Source organism: Lycorma delicatula, chromosome 5 (genome assembly GCF_047948215.1).
Source record: "Lycorma delicatula isolate Av1 chromosome 5, ASM4794821v1, whole genome shotgun sequence".
In the NCBI taxonomy this organism is placed as follows: Eukaryota; Metazoa; Arthropoda; class Insecta; order Hemiptera; family Fulgoridae; genus Lycorma; species Lycorma delicatula.
In genome coordinates this window covers 92759367-92780536 of record NC_134459.1, presented here as the reverse complement: position 1 = coordinate 92780536, position 21170 = coordinate 92759367, and the positions used below count along the sequence as shown (strand labels likewise).

Below are 21170 nucleotides of genomic sequence, written 5' to 3'. Positions count from 1 at the left end.
CACATACACAATCTTGCGGAACCTGTTAGCTAGCCCAATACTGAATGGCTCTATAAAAAAATTTTATAGAATATTCATGAATATTTTTGGATAGATACGAGACACTTTTTGAATTTTTAGTTTCAATAATGTATGAAAGAAAAAAATTCTATTTCATATTATATTTGACCCATAATTACCTAAAAGAGTTTGTAGTTTATAATGAATCGTCAAAGTACTGCCTTATAACATAGAAAGTAAAAAAAATCTAGGCAAACTAATGAATTAAATTTAAACATAAAATTAATAACTGTTCTTATTTATAATTTTTTTATTATGAATTTGCTAAATAGCTGGAAACTTATATTCTAGTTGAAAAAAAAAAACTTTATTATTACCGCCCCCCCACCCACAACACTTGTTTGCCACAGAGTAGAAAGAATTTTTACTTATTTTATGTGTCAGATTTTCTAACATATTTTGATTTTCAATAAAAATAGATTTTAAAAAAATTCATTTAATATTTACAGCCTTTAATTACATAAATTTTCTCCTAAATCAATTTTATACAGTTCTGGGACCCACCACGTTTTTCAATTTTTAATTTCATTTAATAATTTTTGTATAGAATTACTTCTAATTTTTAGCTGAAATCTGAGCAAAATTTTTTGTTATTTTTAACTTGAAAATAAAGTATTTTCAAACCTATGTGCTTATATGAATTTTTTTCATCATTTCGATGAGAGGACTGAGTGTCTAAGTATGGCAAAAACTTCTTGAAACTGTATAATTTCCTCCTTCAACAGATGCTATTGTTTCAAAACAAAAAGGGATACATTAATTTTTTATTTTACATTTATTGTCTTAGTCTTTCATTTGGTTGATGTATATAAAGGATATATCAACAAGATACAATATTTGGAGTTCCTTTCTCTTAGAGCACTATATATACAATCAATCTCTGTAGTAAAGGCATCGCTTGCAGATCTGAATATCACCAGCATTTTAGAAGGTACTTTAATATGCAACAATATATTCAGCTCATTAGCAAAGAAACAGTTTCCTGTTTCTTTGCTGACACACTCCTTGAAACACTAATTTCAAGATAAAAGAGAACTAAATAAAAATATCCAAAATAAGAGAGAAAAATTTTATCTCGTTTCAATAGATCAAATTACTACCTAATGTTATGAGTATATTATTGAATAATGTATTCAAACCATGAATACTTTGTAAGTGAAATAACTAAGTGGTATATGATTAATCTCAGCCTTGTAAATTAAGACTGTAAAACTGATTAAGTGTGGATTAAATCAGATGTTGATTTGAAGTTGAAGTCATGATGTATCTGTACAAGAGGTACTTTGCTAAGAAATGAAAGGGTTTTATATATTTATTACAATTTCGTATCTGTAGTAGTTAATCACTAAAAGAAATTGATTGATAGAGCCAGGCAAAAGTAGCTATTATACTTTAATCAGTGGTAATGTACTAAAAGCAGGAGGAGGGAAAGAAACTTGAAAAAAAAATTATTAAATATTACATGGAAAAAAACAGTAACATAATACAGAATGAAATAATATATATGCAAAAATTTTTTAGTAATAATTAGGAAACAGTATAATACAAAATATAATATTCCAACATCAAATTTTTATGCTGTAAAAATGTTTATTTTAATTTATGTCAATTGACATAAATAAAAACACACTTAGTACAATAATCCTAAAACTGTCCACAATATACAAAAATAATTTTACATTTGGGATAAATGCTACATAATAGTTCACACTATATCACATTTTCTTCATAATTTTAAACAAACATTCGATTTTCTTTTAGCAGTACATATAAAAAAAAAATATTACTAAAATTTTATTCATATTTTTACTGTTAATTTTTCCCTATTTAAAAATATTTAACTGATTTTACAATTGTTAATTTTTTTAAATAAAGTAATTAAAGAACAATTAAAAACAAATAAATTAAAAGAAAAGTTTAAAATGGTTCAGTTTGTTGCATTGAATCAAGGCTGTGCCAAACATTAATTACTACACCTCGAGGTAGTACAGATATCTCATTTCCAAGAAGAACTTCTTCTGCAGTTTTAAATTCAACTTCAAAATCACTTATACTTAAAGTACAGGGAGGAGTAATTGGCTTGTTGTCTTCAGTCCAATACTAAAAAGAAAATAAGTAAAAAACGATTAAAAGCTAAAACAGAATTAGTCAGAAAAGGTAGAGTAAATAATAATAATTAATTTCAAATAATCATTTTGTTTACACATTTACAAACCATTTTTACACAAATATTTACGTTATGTATATGTATATAAAAATTCATGCTCTGCAAAATATATAAATATATACGTTAGGAATATACAGTGCACAAATATTTTGCAGAGCATAAATTTTTTTTTAATATCTCAGGGTTTATTAATAATTTTTCAGCAATGGCTTAACATTAAAATTCTATTTTTTCTTTAATAAAGTTCTTTTGTTTTGACTTTCAAATAATGACTCTTCATGATTTAAAATGTGATTCATATTAGAAAACATCTTTCCTTAAAACTGGTTTTTCAAGAGAAACAAATCACACGACTGACAATTTTCTTATGTTAGAATGTGGCCTATTATTTTCTTTTATATGTAGAAGAGGCTTGAAATATTTCTTGTCAAGAGTCATTGACTTAGACCTTACTAAGTATTATAATATTTTTCTAAATATTATGTTTAAATAACAATGTCATATCCTAAAATTTATTTGATTTTGATGTTTTCAAATACAAAATTTATTTGAATTTTGCCATCATCCATAAAATCCATTAATTGTTTCTTCACTAAGCATAGAACAAAATTTTCAACATTAAAATATGAAATAATCATCACATTATCTTAGTTACCAAATGACTTTGGTATTGTTTATAAACCAATATAAATATGAAAAACCGCATATTTATGCTGTAAGGGATGATAGGAAATTTTAAGGATATAAATTTTGAATGAGTGTATTTTTTATGTATTTATTTTAGATCTTATCTATCAAAGATCTAAGAAGACTGAGTGATAAATTGTGTTCATATTTTGCTGTTAATTGGCATTAAGAATGTAACTGATGAATGTGAAAATGTATGAATGTTTGTCGTTGTTGGTTTTTGTAGGAAATGATGTCATCAATGTTAGTAACTCCTGTATAATATTCATTGTAAAATACACTTCTTTTCAAATCATAACAAAGTATTTCATCCAGCAACTAAAAGATGAATTAATTGGTAGGCCTGGTTTTGGCTAGGTTTGGTTTGATTAGTTTGGGCCTATGCCCAGACTGTGGAGTCAATAAAATTGTGGACCAGGCCAATATGTTTACCCCAAGTACAAGGCTGAATGTTCTAGGATTGTTGGGAACTTGAGAGGATTAATTCTTTTCTGGATCTGCTAGTCAATTAGAAAACTAGTAGAAAATGAAGCATAATTGTTGGCTTTCTTAAGTTTCTGGCCATCCTGAGAGGTTTTTTGGCAAAAAATATTTTTATGTTATCGTCTGGAAAACAAATATGAAACATAAATACAAAATCTAATAGAATACAAAAATTAAAACAAAATAAAAACTTAAAGTAGAAATTTCAAAACAAAATCAAAACAAATTAAAATATTAAAAACAATATTGCTGAAGAGATTTGATGTTCTAATAGTTAAGAGTAGCAGCCTGGTTAACCAAGAACTTCCTTGGACATTTACTCAAAGATAGACTTTTGGCCTCAAGCTCCAATTAGTTATTAGTTTAGATGTTCAAATTTTTTCCTTTGTGATGAAACTGTGTACGGAAGGGTGAAGGCACTGACCTCACATCTGAGAGCACACCAGATCAAATTTAAGCTAATTGAATCAGTGTAGGGGAACGCTGTGATGTGAGAGTGTGAAGGCATTTACCTCATTCCTGAAAGCAGACCAGATTGGAAATTTTAATTTGAAAATTTAATTAAGTGGTGCACCTGGAGCAGTTGTAGGTCAAGGTTGCCACAGTCGGGATCAACAATTTTGTGAGGTAACAGTTTTGTGTGTAAGACCTTAGATATTAAGTTTTGTCACTGCCGTTTAGTTTTTTAAAGTCTGTTTGATGAATAATTAATTACGACTAGTAATTTGGTGTTACAACAAGGCACAGAGATCACACCTCTGTGGACTCTGTTAAGTAGTTGTGTTAGAAGAATGAAGATGTCCAAAGAGGCCTGAAGCCTACAGTGAAGGCACAAAAGCTGAGAAATACATTGATGGAAATGTCTAGTCATTTATATTGGTGGCATCCTGAGAGAGGCCTGACTGATGACTATGACATGTAATCAGTGTTTAAAGGTCAATAAGACAACCTCCAGTAAAGCCCATTAGGGCTATTAACAGAGGGAGTTGCATGTGAAGTAGTTTTGCCCTGTTACGGTCTATATAGTTATGTTTGCAATTATGTATTTTTTGGCTTTTTTTGTTTCTTTTAATTAGTTTTTTTTTGCAATATGGTACTGTAGTTATTGGTTGTATCAAGATGCAGTAGTAAAGTAATACAGTATGTGTGCATCTTTAACTTTGTTTATAAATTATTTTTTATACTTATTTTCTAAGTAACTTTTGAGAAAATCTTGCTTTGTCTCAAAACTACAACTAGTTAACTTAGTTACTGATGTTCCTAAATAAATTACAATATATATATATATATATATATATACACACACACATATATTTGAACTAAACTGATCCAAGTATTTTAGAAAATAAACTTGCCGCTTTAGAAGGTTAAAAAACATATTGAAATCGAGTTGATCTTCCATTTAATGAAATCAGAAGATATATCAACAAATATACATGTTAAATTCATCATTATAAGCTAGGTCATGAACAGTAAATCTGCTACAATACATCATTGTGAAGGTCCACTGAACTTTACTCATCCTTCCATTACATATCTCTATTTTAGAGGTTGTTTTATTATCATGTAAAAATATAATACTCGGTATATTTAATAATGAAAACTTTGTTACCTGTAAAAGAGGTGGTGGAGGAGTAAATTTAAAAGTGCTCCCTGATTTTGTGAAGAAACCTTTTACACAATATGAAGTCCCAGGTTGTAACTTAACTCCACCACATGGGTTCCTTAGATTCCTATAAACTATATAAGCTTCTTGGAGAGTGTCTACAAGGTGCTCAGCCATTTCCTTTTCTAATTCTAAAAACAAAAATGATATAACAAGCTGATATAAAAATGTTGCACTATCAGCTAAAAGCTTTTATTTACTTTTTCAGTAGGGATATGAATTCTATTGGTTGGGTCAGAAATGAATTTTCTTTTAATAAAAAATAAGGCAGTAAATATCTACCAAAAATTATTGATATTCCTATTATAAGTGAGGTAATTTATTACTTCTGATAAGGTTTGAAATTACCATAAATAAAACTACCTCTGAAATTCCTTTAAATATTTCCCCTAGCCACTCAAGTTTTTTACAAAATTTTTAATAGAATCAATTTCCCTTACATACCACAAACAAAAAAATACAAAGGTTGGTGCTAACACATTAAATTATATAACTGCATTTTAAAGATTTTCTGAGATGTAAAGATTGGTAGACAACAACTCCTATGTATCATTTTTTGCTAATAGGGTTTTTTCCCCTTCCGATTGTTTTGGTCATTCTCTAGCATTTGATGAGATTACCTCTTACATGCTAACCCGTGTTTAGAAATTAACAATAACTTTCTTTCCAAAGTGTAAGCTTTCTTATTGTTTGTTTGGAAAATATCATGTGTCTCTGCTACATATTAGAGAATTTTCATAAAATTCTTAACTTACATGTAAAATCTCCTTTGTGCATTTTTGAATTATTGTTAAAGTTTACATGTGATAAAATGTCCTATGTATATAACCTTACAGTCATGAATGATAATATATGGTGAGATAGTTTATTAAAGAGATTGTCAAGAAAAGAATAATAACAGTAGCTGTGGCGGGCTAGATAATACTAACAGTAATGTACAATTACAGGATATAATAGGTAGCAAGAAGCTACCAGTCAGTCAGTCCAGCCATCAATTCCCCCATTACATGTCAATTGAGCTTTCTAGACTTTGACAAGTAATACATATGAAGAATGAGAAATACTGACACAATTAAAATCAAAAAAAATTGTTCAACTACATCCTACAACTGATGTCAAATGGAAAAGAAACTAAAAATTTAGAGTACTGGGTATGATATATTCTGAGTATGAAAAAATGGGCACAATTGTTCATATCATAACATTCCTCAACAGGCAAAATATTAGAAACCAAACTGCAATCACAGTTTTCAAGCAAAAAAAACCGCAAAGATAAAGATAGAAAAAAGCTTTCAACATTTATATGGTCAAGAAAACATGCATGGGAAGAAAAAAAGCATTAAAAGGCTTTGTGACCACATTTAGAATTAGGAGACAAAGAGAATGTGAAAATAGAGACAATGTTGAAGATGAAACAAGCCGAAAAAGTACAAAACAAGAAAAGGAGACCAAGATATTATTCCAAAGGAATAATCCAAAGGAGACCAAGATATTATTTTGACAATTACACGAATTCGTGTAATTGTCAAAAATTTCTCTTCAATAAATTAGATTTGAGAGAAAATTCATTTAAGTAACAGGTTAAGATGTCTGAAGATATAAAGAATATAAAGGTTATGAGAGTTTGTGAGTTGAGATGCCAACTGATATTACTCATATAAACAATAAGAATACCTTATCTGAAAACTTATTGAAATAATGGCTCAATGGTATACTAGAAGTGCCAAGTCACTACTGCTAATAATCATTAAAGAGGCTTTATGTTGAACCTTTTTTCTATAGTAGCACATATTTTAGAATTATTTAGATAATGGTGTGAAGAGGTGATTAATACACCATAAAAAAAATGTTTACAGTTTTTTTAAAAAAGGAAAATATATCTATTCCCACCACAAAATACCAGTGCAATACTTGTTAAAGATTTAAAATTGTGTGTCTACTGATGAAAAAGAAAACAACTATTGCAAGAATGATTGAAAGATCCTGCTCGAGAAAAGAAAAATAAGATCAAAGAAACTGCCAAGAATGAAGTATTAACTTTGACAATGGGTCTGCAAAGTGATATTACCTGTCCAGTTATTATAGAATCATAAAAATTTTATAGAAAAAACTGCAAGTTTCACAGCTTTACAACTCATAGACTTAATGAGAGTGATGTAAATTTGTATATGTGCCATAAAGAGGTAATGACAGCGCATTGAACAACAAATTCATTTCATGCATTGTGAACTATCTCATGAGCAATAATCTTAAAAACATTGTTTTTATATCAGATGGATACACTTATAAAAACAGGAACAAAACCTTGGCAAATGCCTTAAATGATTTTTCTACAAGTCATGCTATTACAAGTAACAATTTTTTTTACAGAAAGGACAAAATGATGGAAGCATAGTGTCCATAATACTTTAGAACATCTTTTCAAGCTGCCAATTAATGCACTATCTGATTACATTGTGCGATTGCATACGACAAGAAATAAATATCTATTCCTATGTGTGTCATCACAAGTTTTTCTAGATATGTGACTGATAAAAATTTTATATATGCAATCAGGTTATGAAAAAAATCTGATGACAACTCTTTTTGAAATGTCTGAAAGTACGTTGCCAAGATGAATGGAAAATTCTTCTGCAAAGTATACCTCCTAATCTTAAGACTATTCATTTTATGACAATCTTTGTTGGGATCTAATGAAACACATAAAAAGATGAGTTATAGATAGTAACTAGTAAGACAATAATAAGTTAATAACTAGTAAGTTTAATTAATGTAGGATGGTAATAGACAAAAGAAAGAATATTCTGATTTTCATTGATAAGATTTTTTTATTGTTTATTGCGTGTTTTTGCTTTATTTTAAATTATTCTAAAATAATTAAATTTTGATATCAATCGTAGTATTTTTTTTTTTTTTAAATACCCAGTATAATACCTACATGACATTCAGGATACAAGCAAAATTTCCTATGTGACAAAAATTAATTATGGCTTTATTTATTTTAAAAAGTCCATAACAATAAAAAACATATTTTTAAATGTTAAAATCTTTATAGTTCCATATAATCACACTTCAAAAGATCTACTGTATGATATTAAAATTCTTAACATTAATGTTTTTAGCTTCTCCTGTAAATTTTTTTTTACATAGGAGGTTTCACACATAAAGCGAGGATCTATGTATAATGTTATAACAAATGTTTTGTTAACTCCAAAACAAAAAGCGTTGTGGTATTTACATGCCAGCTGGTGGAGAAGCGTTTTCTAACACTACATTGATCAAAAAACTTTTTAAGGCTAGTAGAGCCACAATCCTTAGTAATGAAAGTTCATTTATGAATAAGCATAAACTTTTTTCATGCTCTAAAAATTAGTTTAAATAAAAATCAATTACAATAATTATCTAGACGAATTAGTCAAAATATTGTATTTTTAAATCATTTGGTTCTTGAGTAATAAGAAAAAAATAAGTAATAAGTAAGATAAGTAATAATAAGAGAAAATAAAAAATTAAATAAAAACAATGTGTGTTACTTTATTTATTTCTTCTTTGTTATTTTATTTATTTCTTTTATGTAAATTAAATCTAATAAAAATTTGAGCAATGAAATATGCTTACAAAAAATCATGTTTACTTGATATTTACACATCATATGTTTTAATTTGATCAAAAAGCAATATATTTTGCTTTATATGCACTTTGTTATGAATAATATTCTGAATGTGCTTTATTACTTCTACAAATTACTATGTTTATAATTAAAAATTTAATTGATATAAACAAGCTCCAAACTATGTTGTCAACCTGTTGTGAAATAATGAACACCAAATTTTGTCATTACAAAAGCAAATATTCAGCAAATAATAAAGCATTCTTGCAGCCAAATACAATAATAATGAATAATCAAGTTTAGTAAGCAGGTAACACTGTCAACAATGATTTTGTTTTATCATCAATACTTGCTGACATATATATTTTTGAGCTCTAATTCTGAATATGAAGTGAGAATTTCCCTACCCTCAGATTTTTTGTTAATGGTCCTTATTTTCTCGCAAGTACATGTGCACGATATTAATTTTATTTATTCCAAGAGTTACATTGCTAAATGAACTATAATTTATTTCAGTTGAAATAGTAACGAAAAATAATTATTATTATTTATGAAGTAATTAAAATGATACATATACGATTGATGTTATATTTTTTCTAAGTGTAATTGTCATCCATATTCACACATTGCGCAGTGTATTTGAATTTTGTTTTGGTGACTCGTACTGGATGTAATACTGTGAACAATAAACAATAATCATGCTGATTAAAAAAAAATCATAACTACATCAGTCAAGTACGTGCTCTAATGTGTGTTAACATTTGGTGATGCAAGCTAATTTTCCTACCAATTTGTGATTTTATTTTTCCCTGTAAAGTCAGTATATATACTACATTAATGTTTGTATAACATGTTTAAAGTTTTGTAATAAATGTTTTGTAATTGCAGTGAAATTTTTAATAAAAATGACATTCAATTGCATTAACTATCCAGAGAGTTTCTGCAAAATTTGACGTAAAGTAGTAATAAAGTTTCTGAGAAGAAATATAACTCCACTGGCTGATAAAAAAATTATATGAACTATATTTTGAATATAAAGTAGGTGATCAAGACAGGTCCTGGGCTCCTCATTATTTGCTACCATTCATGTATAATGTTATTGACTGGTTGGTTGAATGGATCTCGTCATATGACATTTGTAATTCCAATGGTTTGGAGAGAACCAAAGTACCACTTCACGAACTACTACTATTGTTTAATGAAAATATTGAAGTTAACAGCTAAGAATAAAAGTATTTTAAAACATCCTGCTATTCCCTCTCCTCTGAGATCAAGTGCCCCACAAGTCCACAGTTTTCAATTCAAGTATCACCATAAACATGGGAATTAGATGAAGATGAATCTGTTGATGTTGAAGGTTGTGCAGATTTATCACATGATGGACAACAGAAAGAACCAGACTTTTTAGAAAATACTGAACCCCACTTAATTAATTAATCAGAATTAAATGATCTCATTTATGATATAGATCTATCCAAGACTTACACAGAAATTCTCACATCACAACATGCTTGTAATAAACAAAAAAACAAAATTTTGTTGTCGAGTGTAGTTCATGATTATAATTCTTTATATTTTCCAAACATTTAACAAACAACAAATAACACTCTCATAAGTATAAATGTGTAAATTTAACAAATTAATAAAAGTATGTTACAATATGGTAGAATACATTCTTTGAAAAATGAATAAAAAAAAATATATAATTTTCTTAATCATTTGTCAACAGTATCTTACAATTTTAGTGGTTATGAATTACTTATCAGCACAAATTATTTCCCCTTCTTTCTCTTCTGCTGAACTAATTTAAGTCATTTCATCATTGAAATTTATTTTCAAAATAAGTAAGGAAAACAAAATACTATAATCACTTTTTAATTTAAATAGACTTTATACCCATTATTACATGTACTAAAATTCTAAAATATGTTCTATTTAACTGATTTGTTTCTTATTCTTGCAAAATTTGAAAATTTTTATATCTACTGCTTTCTGTGTCTTTAACATAGAATGCATATTTAACAAACTCAGAGTTAAGTTTTTTGCATGAATTTTGTTTATTTCATATTAATTGTTATATAAAATGTTTTGCTTTTATTTAATAAATTAGTTTCTTTCTTTCTCATATCTGTGTTAAAAACACAGAATTCAGTTTGCATGGAAAGTACAATATGCATATTATACTGTAATACTGTGTTAACAATATTTTGTATGAAATTCTTAAATAATCATTCTTATAAAATTTCAGTTTTTGGCTCATTCCTAATTTTTATCAATTTCATGAAAATTTAAAAAATATATTTTTAAAAATCTAAATTCAAACAACCTAAAATGAATAAAATTCAAACACATTTTTTTTAAACAGCAAACAAAACTATTTCAAATAATATTTGATACTTTATTTATATATAAATTAAGTAATTTTGTTTTACAGTAGTTGAAGAGCAAATATTTAATGTTATTTCGAATACTAATAATATTGTGAAAAATTAGATAAAGAATGTTAATTTTTCTTTTATTAATTGTTGAATGTATCAGTTTAAAAAAATATATATCTAACTGTATCCCTTTTGCATTAATTGAAGTATTTATGTAAATGTTACGTTTTGAAACCTCTTAAGATGAAACATGAATTGGCTAAGGAAATGGGGACCATGAAAATGATGGTAGTAAAATTGAATAACTAGTCTTAAATCTGCCAATCTTTCACAAAGAAAAGCAAGTGTATAACAGTTATGCACTATTATGCCACATTATTAGATGTTAACAGCTTAAAAAAAAAATGAATTTAAGCAGCCTGGGCTCTCAAGATTTGGAAAAGTATCAACAGTGGCGGCATATGGTTACAAGTTTAAATTTATTTTTTCTATATTACGTAATACATTTTTTAACAATAGAACATACTGGAATTTAATCAGATGAACTAGAGTGGTTATTTTTGTAACCCACATATTTTTTCGATAATTATTGCTTTTAAATAAACTAATTTTTCAGATTGAAAAAACCAGAGGAAGTTTTTATTTCTTCAACCAAAGTTGGAATTTTATTATTCCCTTCAAGGAATTAAATTTGTGTTAAAGTATATAATTTAACAACCTTCAACTAATTAAATTTAGCTGTTTGAGTTCCTCCCCAGCTGACATTAAATGTGATCGTTAGTTTGAAATCATTTTCATACTTGATTAAATCAGATTTTAATGGAATTCCTATGTATAATATAATATAGATTGCAACATATACTCTTACTTACCACTTAGATTATCTCGAAAATTTTTTGTGTCTGTAAAAAAACAATAATAATAATTTAAATATTTAAACAGAAACTAACTTCTAATTGACATTAAATCACTTCTTTATAAAAAAAAAACCAAATTCAAACACCCTTTTAGGGTAGTGTAAAGATTCTCTGTCGCTAGTATGATGTTCATAAATTATTTAATTTGTATGTGTTGAACTAATTAATTATTATTTAATAATTAAATAATTTTTCATTTAAACGTGTATACCTTCAAACTTATTCTTTGGAACACAGTTTGAAAAATCTTGTAAGCACCAAAGTTATTATAAAAAGTGCATTCTGCTCAGTAAAGTAACATTTTAAAAGAGGTGAATATTGTGTTAACAATAATGCAAACTGAAATTTATCAAAGGCTAGTTGCAATATGTTAAATAGGACTACAGCTCAGAGTTACCCTACATAAAGTTATTTTTTATAATAATATGTTTCTAAAATTACAAAGACTAACTGTAAATTTAAAATTATAACAATTTTATAAAATATTATTTCATGGTCTATCAGCAGAGCAATGAATTTTGTTTTAATTTCCAACCTTCAATAAAAATCCATTTAAAATTTAATCATTTGGTCAAATAGATTAATTTTTAATGGCTAAAACTGACAAATTTTAAAAAACTATGCATCTTGAAAAATGGATGTTGATATGAAAGGTCATTTCAGATGACCACTGACAAGGTAGGAATGGACAATTTACGAGGGCAAGTCAATTATTATTCGCAATGTAGTTATAAATTTTATTGAAATACAAATAGGTATTCAATAATGTACATCATTTTTCAACATAGTCCCCTTGCATTTCAATGCACTTGGTCCATGGTTGCACAAGCTTCCTGATGCCCTCATAAAAGAAGGTTTTCGGTTGAGCTGCGAGCCAGGAATGCACCGCTTCTTTCACTATTTCATCCAAGGTAAATCGACGACCCCTTAATACCTCTGAGTGGACCAAACAAGTGGTAGTCAGAAGGGGCAAGATCAGGACTATACGGAGGATGAACCAGTACTTCAAAGTTGAATTTCTGGAGCATTTCAGCAGTGTGGATAGCGCAGTATGTGGACAGGTATTGTCGTGCAATAACACAACACCTTTCGACAGCAGTCCTCGGCATTTACTTCAAATTGCAGGATTCAGCATGGTAGCAAGGTATCTCACTAACGTGCACTGTTTATTGTCGTGCCCCTTTCCTCATAATGTTCCAGTACTGGGCCTTGTGAGTCCCAAAAAACCGTAAGCATCAGTTTTCCTGCGGATGGTTGGGTCTTGAACTTTTTTTTTGCAGGGCAAATTTGGATGTTTCCATTCCATACTCTGCAGTTTACTCTCCGGCTCGTAATGATGGATCCATGTTTCATCACCAATGATGATTCTGTTTAAGAAGATGTCCCATTCGTTACCATAGCGATCCAAATGTTTTAGCGATCCAAGCACGTTTATGCAACTGTGTGAGTTGTTTTGAGACCCATCTTGCAGAGACTTTATGAAACCCAAGTCTGTTGTGGATGATTTCGTAGGCAGAACTGTGACTAATTTGCAGATGATGTGCCACTTCATCAATAGTTACTCATCTGTCATGCTCAGAAAACCATGTCACGTGCACGCTTAATGTTTTCCTCATTTGTGGCGGTAAATGGTCATCCAGCTCCTTCGTCGTGCGTAATACTTGTATGACCATTTTTGAATTTTTCAATCCATTCATAGACACTCCACTGTGGCAACACACTGTTCCCGTACTGTACCGAAAGTCTTCAATGAATTTTGGCCCCTGATACACGTTCCAACCACAAAAAATGGATCAGTGAACGTTGCTCTTCTTTGGTGCAAACAGAAAGTGGAGCAGCCATGGTTAACGGCAGGGCAGCAATAATGGAACTAACCTAGCAGCATCAAACCTGTGCAGAAATAACAACAATTAAACCATGCATTTATCATCTACGCAACACGACAGTACTACCAACATAAACAAAAATATAACTAAATTGCAGATAATAATTGGCTTACCCTCATATAAAGAAGGGAAATACCCCAAAATTCATTATAAAAAAGAAGTGATGATTGCATACGTCTTATTAGTTACATATATATATCATGTTATCATATACAAACATGAGAGGTGTTTGACCTTGCTGTATCATTCAAATATTATGTAAATATATATTTTATAACAGCATTATAAAATATCAACTGTATACATATTATTAATTTAAGAAAAAGACCTTTAAAGATTAAAAAAATAATCCCTGTAAAACATTTGGTAAATCTGCAGAGAAAACCAGGTTAAGTTTACAAGAATTAAATAGTGCGAAGTGGTGCTGCACAGCTATCCCACAAAATACACTAAGGCAGTCGTTGATCAGTGGAGAGGTTACCTCAAGTTTTATTGATATTTAACTTCTTTCTATGTCGATCACTTATTCCACAAAAATTATTTATTGCATTTGAATCATTATATTCATTTGCTGCTTTTACTTTCTTACCCTGGAAGCTGTAATAAATGACCCACAAAACCTTGTTCTTTTCATAATACCATCATACACTTTCTCTTTTCCAGTTTGTTTTTTAAAGATGTCTTAGTTTTACATACTACAAACCGACCTAGATTTACCATGATAAAAAAATAATATAATGCACAGTGATTTACAATAAAAGAATTATAAATATTACCTGTAAAACTATCTTTCAAGAATCCATATATGCCTGATCTTGGGGAAGGAATGTCAGCTCCTCCCCTAGATCTTCTATTCTGTTAAAAACAATGAAATAAATATTAGGATTTCAATGATGGTCATGATTTATTAATGGTCATAATTTATTTAATAACGATCATCATTAATTTCTTATTTTTATTATAACTAATATTTTAGAGATCCCTTGGTTTCAAATACTTATTACTTAATTATATAAAGGTAAATACTGATTCATTATTTATAATTATATAAAGATAAATTATGTGCTTCAAATTATTTTTAAAGTATTATTTCAATTTTTTTATTATGATCTCAATTATGTTTCTACAAAATGTATTTTGGATTACTACAGCTATAGTTTAAAAACATCTTAGTCTTTATTTTGTAACTGGCTATTGTTGATGCCACAGTAAATAAAAGAAAAAAAAAGTTTGGGATTAGGAAGCTTAAAATTCTTTACATTCCTGCATTTGCCTTTCGGCTAATACTAAATGAATAGTGAATAGGAAGTAAATACAAAAACAAAGTGAGCCAAAAAAGTAAATGTACAGATAAATCTGCCTTTTCCTGGCTAATGTGACAACATTAAAATCAATGAGCAAATAGAATAAGCAATAAAAACTACAAAAGCAACTCACAGTGAAACACAAGTTGACGTTACCATGTGAAATAAATAAATATGATACTGGTTTATTTTTTATTATAGAATATAATATTATATTATATTATATAATTTATAGAATATAAACAAAAGATATATTTGTTTTAAAAATAAAAAAATAACAATATATTAAAATCTAGGCAGATTTTAAGGTATTTTGGTAGAAGGGAAGGATATGAAATACCAGTAACTTGGATGCATTTTGGATACACTAAGAATTTTAATATCCACTCATCACAATTGGAGATACCAGAGTAAGCAGGGTTAAGTGAGAAGTGTGCATGAGTAGGTGCGTGTATTCTAAAATAAAAATGACACAGCTACAAAATATAAAGTTGGAAATAACCTGAGAAATAAGGCTTAGGAATTAAGAAATCACAGGATGATCAGGAATATCAGAGAGCAATTGCTTAGTTATAAGTACATAAAAAGCCAGAGTTTTGACAAGCTTATTACAAACTAATTATTGAGCAGACAATGTTAAGATACATATATATCAATTCTTTAAATGGTAATAATAGTTCATAAACCAATAGGTTCAGTTAAGGATGATCAAAAAATTTAACTTCAGTCTATGAAATACCCAATAAATCCAACATTTTCAGTATATAAAATAGACACCCTTTAAATAAATGATAAAAAATTAAGTAGAGAAAAAAAAGCATCTAAAAACAATGGTTAACTGAATAAATAAACTAAAATACTTCAATAATTAAATTAAAAACCCTTGACCCACATAAAATCCAAAGATTTTTAAAAAAATATATTATAATAAAAGCACAATTGTTTTTCCACAGTATCTGTAATAAGATTTGCCTTGAAGAGAAGAACTAACTATGCAAGCAATCTGGAGGAAGCCAAACATAATCTCCATACAAAAACTGAAAAACCGTGAGAGTGAAAAATTAAGCTGGGCCAACTTCCTTGACTTCACCTATTGCTGAAATAATTTATGTTGTATTGTAGACAGTTTTCTATATAACCATAATTTTGGTCTCTTATGACCACATCAGAAATTTGATTTATTGTATTCCTGAATTTTTCTCCTGCTTTTCTAAGATTAAGGTTATGAAGAAAACAGTTTTAAGCAGTAATCTACCAATTGCAGTACTGAGCATATAAGCAGTTAGAATCAAAGTAATGATCATTAACTTAATAGTAAATTGAGTTTTTTACGATCAACTCATAAATACTCATTAACACTAATGGTATTTTTACACTATGGTTTTTTTATGAGGTTATGGTTTTTATATATAATATTAATGCACGCTTTAGTTACTAATCTGTATAGCAGATCCAAATATCTTATGGCTAAATGAGTTTAGCTATTCTCATAAAAGAAAAACTATAACTGTTAATGTGTTAATAAGTATTTATGAGTTGATCATAAGAAACTCAATTTACTATTGAGTTAATGATCATTGCTTTGGTTCTAACTGCTTCTATGCTCAATGCTGCAATTACTAGATTACTGCTTAAAACTGCTTTCTTCATAACCTTAATCTTAAAACAGTTAAAGCAGGAAAAAAATTCAGCACTACAATAAATCAAATTTCTGATGTGGTCATAAAAGAAACCAAAATTATGATTATATAGAAAACTATTGTACTGTATATGGGTCAATCAATTTTGAAGTACCCAAGAGTGGTTGCTTGACCAATTCACAAAATTGAAACTTTCCCACTCGTTTGTTTCCTACATGTATCATCAGGACTTCAAACTATTTTTTTTTAACGTTTTATTTAAGCAGTTTTCCCGTGGCAGCCATTTTTGTTAAGTGCACACACCTACTTTTGTTATACGCAAAAAATCATAACTAATAAACTATTGATCCTGGAAGGATGAAACAAAAAGCAATTTAATCATTTTTCTCAAGATAAAAGATTAGTCCACGGTTTACTTACCTATCTTTCTTCTTTCTATGAAAAAATTACTAATAAATTTTAACATGAAAAATGGTGTAATTTCACTTTTGGTAATTTTTTTCAAGAGGCAGGGATGGCACATGTTAGTAGTTTACCATAAATAATATTAATGGTGATAAACTTACCATTAAATTATTATGAATTTTTTTTTTAAATTCAAATTTTAGCTTCAAATAACTCTGATGAGGCTGGTGATAAAAAATCTCAAATTTGCACAACAGTGTTTTGTAGATGTTTATGACAAATAAAGTTTTTTGTGTATTGTACTAATAAAAAAGTTATAACCTCTAAAAATCATGAAAAACCTGTTAAAAGTGATACCATTTTGACTCACCAAATAAGTGCTCCAAGGGGTTACTTGTCTTCTTGGCAGTTTAATATTTTTATAGTTTAATATTACTATAGTTGAAATAGACTTGTTTGAACCATTTAACTGCAGTGTTAATGTTATAACAGGCACTTGAAAGTCATTTCCAGTCGCCAGAAAAATTCATATTGCAACATGCTCATTTATGCTTGTTGCATCTTTAGTTATGCAGTTACAGACTGGTCAGTCTGACAGTCAGTGCAGTGACCTGTTTAGATGTAAACAGGTCATTGTTTACTGAGTACTGAGTATCTCAAATTTCATTTGCAAATTTTAAAATCGGTTAATTTTTACATTATTTTAAAGTAATTTCACATAAATCAATGGAAAAACAATTTTCCATAGAAATGAAACCACTGGACCAATCTTTTACCTTGAAAAAATATAATTATATTGCTTTTTGTTTCATCCTTCCAGGATGAATGGTTTTTTAGTTATGGCTTTTTCTATAAACCCATTCAATCGCAAAAGTAGGTGCGTGCACCATAATAATAAAAATGGCTGGCACAAGTAAACTGCTTAAATAAAAAATTACAATATGTAGGATACATGTCCTGATACATGTAGGAAACAAGTGGGTAAAGTTTCAATTTTTTTTGAATTTGTCAAGCAACCAGCTTATGCTTTTTGAGACACTTCAAATGGATTGACCCATATATATATATATATATACATGCGCACAAGCACATGCACACAAGTACAGTATTTGAATTTACATGCTGCGTTCTATATCGCATTTGCACAATTTCTGATCACCTTAGTGTTTGCGAAATGAAAATTGAATTTTTTTTTATTTTTAATTTTACTATCTCTAAGAAAAACTTACAAAAAATATGTTTTCTTAAAAATGAGGAAAATTATTTACACTAACGAAATCTCGAAGATTATATATATTTCCATGTGTAATATTGAAATATGTAAAAAAGCAAGTATAAATTAAACAATCTTTGAAATATATACTGGGTTCAATTCATTTGGCGATCAATGGACATTGTAATGTAAGTGCAAAATTATATCAAAACCATCAGAAATTTATTATTGTATTTTTCAAGTCTTTTTAATTTCACCTAAAAAATCACTAGAGGTATGAATTTTAACATGGAAACGTTTTGCGTTCAGGCTGCAAACTCAGCCTGACTTGGTGGATCACTAGTTCGATACAGTTCTAAACCGGGTCTGATGGAATTAAGATATACAATCTTACTTACTCGGAGATCAGTGGTAACAATTCAAACATAATAATGTAAATAATTATCTTATTATGAAACTTACTGTATAAATTTTGAAATATTGTTTCAAACTTTTATTTTCTCAGTATAAAAAAATCGCTTAAATAAATATACGAATGTGACAAAATATGTAACCTTCAGATGGCACTAGATTATTAGTTTACTTTTTTTCAGTGTAGCTTCTTTCAATAGTAACTTCTCAGTATAAATAAGCTTATACCTGGTTTGTCATGAAAAATACTTTAACCTGCTGTCTGTCCTAACTTAGAAAAGGTTAAATACAATGTGAATTTTTCTAACCTGCCATTGAATATACATACAATCTTAAAACCTATAACCACATTTCTTTTATCTAGTCTATAACACAATTTCTTCTGTCTTATAATCTTCATTCCCATACATTCTTGAATAATGATTTTGGGACCCTCAGTTTTCTTTAATATTCCCAAGGTCTTTACTTTATAAACATTGTTTATTTTGTGTGATTTTTCTGTAACCTGAACTTAATAGCAATTTAATGTAAACTATCTACAATTTTTCAAAATATATTTAACAAAAATTTCAATGACATTAAAATTATTATTATTAGATAAAAAAAAGACAATAATAATTAAGTTCACTATGAAAAAACAATCAACGATAATAATAAAAATATGTATTAAAGTAAGAAAATAGTTTTAAATAGTTATTTTAAAATAGTTTTAAAATATCCTAATTATTCATATCTCTAAACTTTACCATAACCATTAAAATTGACTATTTTAATTTAATTACCTAGTAATTTATTTCAGTATTTATTTAATTATTATAATTTTATTAATTTAACATAAATCAATTTACCTGCTGAAGATTTTTCTGACTAGCATATCTTTCTTGCAAGACATATTCTGTATCCACATCATTTTCATCAATCTCAAGATCTGATGGAAGGCTCCAGTTGGACCCAGAGTCAGTTTTATCAGAACCCTAAAATAAATAATATTAATGGAACTAATTATACTAATAAATAATACATAACCTTTACTTACCTACATGGATTACTGAATGTTAATTGCACAGTTAAGTTTACTACTACATACTTTATTTACACATTTGTTTGTTCATTACATGATTTTACAGTTTAGCAAATCAGTAAGTAATTTGTTATTTTTCATCATTTTAATCTTTTTTATTTTGTTTTATTAAACTGAATTATTATTAGGGTTTTTTTTGTTATTGATATTATTTCATCTTAATTTATTTAATTCAATTATTTTTGCTATATTTTTATAATTACGTAATGAAAAATTCAAAAGTATAATGGCTTTCTGATGCATTAAAATAAAAAAAAACCTAATTCAAGGAATTCTAATGAGTTGCTAGAAGTAAACAAGAAAAGAAACAATGCTGAAAGAATCTATGTATGAATTCTATCAATTTGATGATATGGAATCTACCTTTTATGAAATTTACAGGAATGAAGGACTTTATAATACTAAAATTAAAACTATGTCTAATTAAATTTGTTATTATCTCAAGTTAAATAATGCTGTCTATATATTTTCCTACTTTTATTTGGCATTTATTAATAGCTAATAAACAGGTAGCAAGATACAAAGTAATCTGGAAAAATTGGGGTTAATATGCACATGGAAGAAAATTATAAGTATAACTACTTAATGCAATTAACAGTGACTCATCTGATTCAGTGCTCAGATAAAGATACTGTTAGCCAGCAGATCTTTAGTAAAAGTAGAAGACTGGATAATCATGTGCTACTAATCCAAGTTTATAACTTTGATGTCATCTACAAACACTACTGACGATATACTATGGTACTTCATATGGTGCATGTGCACGCACATACCCACACCCACACCCCAAACACTCACACACTCACACACCCCCATACCTACCTGCATTGTGAAAAATGCCATTACTGAAGAAGCACCACCTCCCACCTCAAGCACCATAATGTTGTCACATCATGTTCATGTTCCAGCTTTCATGTTCCATAATCAAGTATAAGTGGCAAAGATTATAGGAACAACAATTAAACCATTCCATACAACACGTGAATAAATAGATAAACACTGATTCAGATAAACAAATGAAATTCTGTTGATGGTTAATTATAAAATGAGAACATATCCCGATTTCCTAAGTAATATACTAATTACTGATGAATCCTGTTTTTACAAGAAATGGTATTGTAAGTTACCGAAACACATACTTGGCAGAAAAATTCCCCATGAGAGTGCTACAAGTCATTTCCAACGCACTTTTTCATTTAATGTGTGGTGTACTCTTCTTGTTGATAATCTCATAGCCCCTTTTTTCTTACTGCCAAGGCTCA

At 28.3% G+C, this 21170-nt stretch overlaps 1 protein-coding gene across 1 annotated transcript in view; it reads right to left on the bottom strand.

Annotated features, from left to right (window-relative positions):
• Positions 1-1871: 1871 nt before the first annotated feature.
• LOC142325705 (uncharacterized) overlaps positions 1872-21170 on the bottom strand; it is an 82558-nt gene continuing 63259 nt past the window's right edge. Inside the window, exons 18-22 of the mRNA XM_075367735.1 lie at positions 19676-19801; positions 14631-14709; positions 11924-11953; positions 5010-5194; positions 1872-2160 (exon numbers count right to left, since the gene is read on the bottom strand). Of these exons, the coding sequence (XP_075223850.1) occupies positions 1978-2160; positions 5010-5194; positions 11924-11953; positions 14631-14709; positions 19676-19801 (603 nt within the window). The 3' untranslated portion in view covers positions 1872-1977. The remainder of the gene's footprint in view (positions 2161-5009; positions 5195-11923; positions 11954-14630; positions 14710-19675; positions 19802-21170) is intronic.